General features: G+C 38.7%; 1 protein-coding gene across 1 annotated transcript; it reads left to right on the top strand.

Moving 5' to 3' along the window:
* The first annotated feature begins 3,155 nt into the window (after positions 1 to 3,155).
* Positions 3,156 to 6,154, top strand: LOC116177398 (peroxisomal acyl-coenzyme A oxidase 3-like). Its single transcript, XM_031496367.1, has 10 exons — positions 3,156 to 3,391; positions 3,447 to 3,737; positions 3,783 to 3,930; positions 4,346 to 4,520; positions 4,575 to 4,854; positions 4,901 to 5,132; positions 5,179 to 5,412; positions 5,462 to 5,616; positions 5,664 to 5,951; positions 6,001 to 6,154. The coding sequence occupies exons 1-10, from the start codon at positions 3,290 to 3,292 to the stop codon at positions 6,106 to 6,108; spliced, it is 2,013 nt and encodes a 670-aa protein (XP_031352227.1). The 5' UTR covers positions 3,156 to 3,289; the 3' UTR covers positions 6,109 to 6,154.
* The last annotated feature ends 665 nt before the right edge of the window (positions 6,155 to 6,819 follow it).

Genomic DNA, 6,819 nt, shown 5'->3' with positions numbered 1-6,819 from the left:
CGAATTGAAATAGGTTTTCCAGGAGGTTTTCACATACACGGAAAACAAATACCGCGTACTAGAGTAAATATTTCCCCTGTAAACGTTGTTTATTATAAATACTTTTTTTCAGTGAACCGCATTTTACAAAAAAATTAATGCCAGGTGTCATAAACTGATATTGATTTCAACGTTTGAATCTGCTTTTTGTCTTAGTCATGGCTAAACATATGATTTTGGTAAGTGGATTTCTCGAGTTTTTGATAATACAGTGAGAAATACACCTGAAAATGAACTAATTCGTGTATCATTAGACGAGGAAAATCTTCTTTCGATTGGTGTCATGATCATCCCTCTAAGTTGACATGGGGAGCAACTATCTACAAAAACCCCTTTTCCCATGTTAATTCCCTATGTTCGTTTTGGGAATATTCACCCGGTATAAATATTAAAGGTTCGGTAGTAAATTAACTATATCCGAAAGTATACAATATTCTTACCCTTTGTTTGAGCAATCTCCCATACATTTTTGGCATGCAGGGGAACATGGCAACCCGTGTCGCCGGCAGTTGCACTGAAGGGTCCCGCAGCCACACCTGTCCAGAGCACGGACTGCCTTCCATACTTGTGGCAGCTTGGACTGCAGAACCTTCCAGCCTTTGGCTTCAAGAGTCCATCCCCATCCTTCTGGACTTGTGGAGCTTCTCATCACCTGGTTTGCACATTCCCAGATATGGCCAGCGACATACGCCGCCCTCCTTATGTGCTCCTCCACCTCTTGCTGCGGCGACACGGATTACCATGTTCCCCTGCATGCCAAAAATGTATGGGAGATTGCTCAAACAAAGGGTAAGATTGTATACTTTCGATATAATTTACTGCCGAACCTTTAATATTTACCTATATGTAAAATTCCTTTCCAATGGTGATAACGCAATCTCAGAGGGGGTCAGAGATGTACTTGGTGATTCTTCATCGGCTTATACATTTTTTACCCCATGTTTTAATTTATCTTATGTTTTGTTAATGTGTATTTTTATTCAATAAAATAATATAAGTTTATATATTAAAACTTTGGAATATCTTGGGTTTCACCGCGTGCGACGTCTTCAAAAAGTGCAGTGGGGAAGCCTCTCATGCAGTTCCGATGACAGTAGGTTATATTTGTTATCATAAATGAATTCCCTGACCCCAAAAACATAAGTCTAGACACCTTACACGACCCGGTGTGCCTTAAAAATATAATTCGATCAAAAGTCTGCCATTTTCTAAAAATGGCGGCTTTTCACGGACTTCCGGTATCCGGATTACATTTCTGGCGCTACCATTGGATTCCTCGGGTTAAAATCATACGGAATCGACCCCCAGATCTCGTCTCTAGGCCATATTTAGTTTTTAAAGAAATGTTACAATAAATCACCCCCAACCCCTCTAAAATCTACCCACACGGAAAATGTCAAGTGTTCTTCGGGTCAAATCGTTTAAATTGCTCTAAGGAACAACTGTACCAAGTGGCACCTTGGTATAAAAAAATGCAGTATCTTTCAAGAATTTCCGTTATACCGCTAGTACTAAAACTACAGTTTAAACAGCATGTATCTACTTGTCTCCAAAAAGCGTACGGCAACTTGAAAAAAATGTATTCTTTCAGATCTTATTTTAGTTCAAAAATCAAATCTTTACTTTGTGAATCCCTCGTCCTTTCTCCCTTAAATTATTGTGACGTAGTTTATAGTGCGTGTTTAGATTCTATCGATCAACGGCGAATTCAAAAGCTACAAAATGGATGCTTGCGATTAATATTTGGTATAAGGAAATTCCAACGTATTTCTCATAAGCTAAAGGAAGCGAAGTGGCTGAATATGCAAAAGCGAAGAGATTTGCATAGCTTATCGCTTTATCACTCAATTATTCTAAACAAAACACCGGCGTATTTGTATGATAAAATAACTTACAGAACAGATGTTCATAATTTAAATTTGAGGTTTAGGGAATTGATAAGTCCACCATTACACATTACATCTTTTTTCGAAAGATGCTTCACTTTTAACATCTACAAATTGTATAATCCCCTCCCAAATTTTCTAAAATCCAAAAATCTAAAACAATTTAAACGCATGTGCAAGTCGATCATGCTAGAAGCTCCGGTATAGTGGTCAGGTAGTGTGCTAAAATCGTAGATGTTACAATGTTACTGTTGCTAAACTTTATACTTTATGTTTTAATTTTACTACTTTTTTCTTTTTTTCTTGTTACATGACGCACACAACTAAATTTATAACATTTATGTGATCATTTAAACAATCGTTATGGGTTGAGTGGAAGAGCAGCGAGTAATTTTTATTACAAGCTGGACTCTGCCCTTTGAGCTGTAATATTATCATTTTCCTTTCTACATTTTGCAGCTGCTAATCAATAAAGTCATTATTATTATTATTATTATTATTATTATAATTACCTACTAATATATTGGATGAGCAAGACAACACAATGCTACAGATGCAAGAAAAGGATGGAAATTTTCGAGGGCGAGCCAAGAATATGTTGAAAGCAAATGAAGAAAGGATCAACCAGCGCGATGCAGACAATAGAGGTTTAAAGAACCAATGAGAGAAATCAAAAAGAAAAACCAGCAGTACTACACCAAAGATCATTTATAAAGTCTTCAACATGCTTTATCACAAGTCAAGGAAATTTGATCGCAACATCTTAGCCATTCACCTCGTCAGCTTCGCCGAATATTTAGACAATTCAACTGACCAACACATTAGAAATAATTTCAGTGGCAAATAAAGAGGAGAAATCAAGAAACAATACAGCCATGAGGGTATCGACCTGAAAAAAAATCACTGATCAACACGTGATAATAACATAAATAGGTGCAGTTCCCAGATATAACATAACGCAACAAAAACCAAGTTAAAAGTGCATGGAAGAAACGCTCTGCAACTGATGACACGTTTTTGTCGAATAGTTTGTGGTTGAAGGCCTAAAGGGACAGAAATTGTCCACTGTCACCTTAACGGCCTTAACTTGCTCGACACGTGGACAATAGTTGTCGATGTTTATTGTCAATAAAGCGTCAAGAACTATTTCAACATATCAACAGTGTCGCCAACATCCCTACAGGCCAACTACCTATGGTTGATAGCTATATCCTGTTTGTATTTCCCAAAGCACATTCACAGTAACAGCATCTAAATATAAATCGATAAAAGATTGACCCTTGCTCGTCTGTTAATCAGTGAAATAATTGAAAGATACTCTAGTTATTTTTTAACTCAGACCGTGTCCAACCGCACTAAACAAAATGAATAATACTACAAATTCTCCATTAAATCAATACAGGGAAAAGGCATCCTTTGATTGGAGAGCATTAAGAACTTTTCTTCAGTCCGACGACGACCCTCAAGTATTTCTTTTCATTTATCACGTAATCAAATTACTGACGTTTTCTAATCCATTAGCAAAATAGATTCTACGATGAACTTCGGAAACATCCAACACTACTTTCCAAATCTTCAATAACGCCATCTCAAGAGGACCTAAAAAGGATGGCTTCTAAACATTTGTTGGACCTTATCGATATAAGGAAGAAATTGACGAGAGAAATGTCTGCAAGCGGTGCCAAGGTGAACGTTACTGGACCGTCATCGAGTATGAGACACGGTCAGTCATTCGATCTCTTTGCTAGCTCTGTAGCTAAATTGGGTACGGAGCGGCACCAAGAATTTTGCCGGAAAGGCGATGCGGGGGAGGTACGAATGTGACTTACCCTAAATGTACCTAATTTAAGGTTTTAGATCATAGGAACATTTGCTTTAACTGAGGTTGGACACGGAACGAATACGAAATCTATGCAAACTACAGCCACGTACGATCGAGATACGAAGGAGTTTATTATTCACACTCCCAATTTTTATTCCGCGAAGTGTTGGATGGGAAACCTGGGTAAGATAAAAAATGTCGTTTGGTGTTTGTCAAATGAACATCAGAGTTCTGAAAGTTGTAGTTCAATACTACGATTGTTTAAGCGCAAAGTTTCGGGGTGGTTTTGGTACTGCATATACTTCTAACCTTAGCTTTTAACTTAAAGTAAGTGCGGTGATCAGTCAGTGAAAACTTGACCGAGTCGTCAGTTGATCGGGATTGCTAAACCTATGTATGACTTTCCCAGACGCTTTCTCCTACAGTCACCAGCCTATCGACTAAGAATACTTTCAGAAGCGTATAGCAGGCATGACACGTGCCATGGGCGCCAATCAAGGGGGGGCGCGTAAAAGGCGCCTTTATGTTAATTTAAAAAAATAGTCCCGATCCCCTATCGATGGACGGTCAGCGAGGTATTATTCGGTTTTTTTTCTAGGTAAAAAAGCAACCCATATTATACTGTACGCTCAGTTAATAATGCCCGATAACAAAAATCACGGTCTACACGCATTTGTAGTCAACGTCCGAAATCCACTCACACTGTTGCCTTATCCGGGAATATCCATAACTGATATAGGTGAAAAAATTGGTTTGAAACAGCTGGATAACGGGTAATCTGGTAAAATGTGGAGCACTGGCAAAGTGGAAATGACGATTTCTTTTAGATTGATAATGTTTAACAAATATCGCATACCAAAAGAAAACCTTCTCAATAGGTTGGCTGACGTTAATGATGACGGAGTGTATATCTCCACTGTGGTGAACCCGAAATTGCAGTTCGCTAACTCTTTGAGCATGTTATCAACCGCGCGTGTAAATATCGCTGGTTTCTGCACAGAGTACATGAGATATGGAATTACAATAGCGATACGGAATGCATCCGTTGTAAAGCAACGACTACCAGAAAATGGAAGAGATTTGCCAATATTAGAAAACCCAGCACATGTACGATTACCAAACAAATGCAAAACTTTTAACTCTAACTTTTTAGCAAATTCGGCTTACTCCTTGTTTGGCACTCGCTTACGTAGGTCACGTAGTGTTCGGCTATCTGGCTGCTATACAAAGTCAGTTCACCTCGATTACCGACGAGGATGTTCTCATCAACTTAGGAAACGAATACCATGCCCTGTCTTCAGCGGCTAAGCCGGTATCCTCTTGGTTGATAAGAGACTTTATGAAAGATTGCAAGGAGATCTGCGGCAGTCACGTGTACCTTACAAGTAATTTTCCATCCAGCACATCGGATCACGTATCATCTCTCACTAGTTTCAGAAATGGAAGAAATCTACGGTGAAGTAGAACCCTCAAGCAATTACGAAGGTGACAACTACGTCCTTACGCAACAATGTGCTAACTTCCTGTTGAAACTGTGGCCAATTGTTATGCGGGGCGGAAGGATAGACTTTCCATTATCATCGGTCAACTTCTTATCGAATGCCAAGGAAATTTTAAAGTGTAAATTCACTGCTAATAATACTGCAGATTTCGTCCAACCTGAAAGTAAACGCCCCCACTGCTAATTACCACATTTTTGTAAATCTTGCTTTAGATATCTTAACCTGTTTTCAATGGCTCACGTGTTACCTGTTAAAGGAGACGTTCGAAAAGCAGCAACTGTTAGGAAAAAGTGAAACGAATCCGTTTTGGATTAAAAACAACAGCCAGGTTTACTATTGTAGGGCATTGGCAACAGCGTATATTTTGGTAAGGATGGGAAATTTCGTTTGCCTTTAAAACATTGAGCGTTGCAGACATTTTACATCGATCGGTTCAGACAAATAATTTCGAACACAGCGGATATTGCAACAAAGACCGTCCTGATTAAACTACTGTCTTTATATGGAGTTTGGAATTTGCATAATTACGTTCACTACTTTTACCAAGGCGGGTTTGCCATTGGTGCTGAGTTTGGGCATATGATAGAAAATGTGATTTTAAAGTTGTGCATGGACCTCAAGGATGACATCGTTGCATTGGTTGACGCAATCGCTCCCCCGGACTTTCTGTTGAATTCGGTCTTTGGACATTCTGATGGACATGTAAGTACAAAAAAGGCTGTTACATGCATAAGCATTCTTTGCTTTTCAGATCTACGAGCGCCTAGAATCCACTATTACGCACACGCCTGAAACGTTCTCCAAAGCAAAATGGCGAGGTGATGTGAGCGAATGGAAGTACCAGCTGTCGAAATTGTAAAAAAAACAAACTAGGTTAAAAATAAAGAAATCGATTTTTACCTGTACTCACTCTCATTGCCTCAGCTTGCAGCACTCGCTTCTATATGAGCTCCAAGTGAACACTGTAGATAATAGACAGCTTTCAATTAGATTACATGGTATCGGAATAACAAAACTTGCATGGTTGGAAACTGTGAGATTTAGTTTAAGTAAAATGCAGACGTTGGGAATCATGAAACGTTCTCGTACAGTTTTAAAAAACTTTTAAAGGTTTTAGAAAGAAACTTTTAAGGTATACAAGCAGTTACAAAGCAACTTTTAGAATGTCAATGACATCTAAAAACATATTCGTTTCAGCAACAAAATGTTTCAGTAATTCCGGCAATTTAAGAGGTGTTCAGAAATTTTGAGGGAGAAGGTTCAAAGGGTTTGAAACCATTTCAGACAGGGTTTATTTTTGCGAAACATACCACAGAGATCTTGAAGAAGATTCATAAAGTTTGAGTTCTGAGAATTTCAGAGCACAACGGACACATTGAAAGCTGGACACATTGAAAGCTGAAAGTTTATTTTAGTTGGGTTTACAATGGAGAATAAAAAGATCTTCAAAATGATGTGCCACATGATCTCCTCCCAATTCAAAAAAAAGTGTAAAATGGCGCACAGACATCATTTTAGAAGTTAATTTTATGTACCCCCCCCCCCCCCCCCCCCCCCCACCCCCTAAATT

This window comes from Photinus pyralis, unplaced genomic scaffold (assembly GCF_008802855.1).
Source record: "Photinus pyralis isolate 1611_PpyrPB1 unplaced genomic scaffold, Ppyr1.3 Ppyr1.4_LG7, whole genome shotgun sequence".
Lineage (NCBI taxonomy): Eukaryota > Metazoa > Arthropoda > Insecta > Coleoptera > Lampyridae > Photinus > Photinus pyralis.
This window is presented reverse-complemented; position numbering and strand designations above follow the sequence as displayed.

What these genes read in the sequence shown, in the direction of transcription:
- LOC116177398 (XM_031496367.1), top strand. Translation starts at nt 3,290, where the DNA reads ATGAATAATACTACAAATTCTCCATTAAATCAATACAGGGAAAAGGCA. An exon ending in AGTCCGACGACGACCCTCAA is followed by an intron (nt 3,392 to 3,446) that starts GTATTTCTTTTC and finishes CTAATCCATTAG; the next exon opens with CAAAATAGATTCTACGATGA. An exon ending in AGATTTCGTCCAACCTGAAA is followed by an intron (nt 5,413 to 5,461) that starts GTAAACGCCCCC and finishes ATCTTGCTTTAG; the next exon opens with ATATCTTAACCTGTTTTCAA.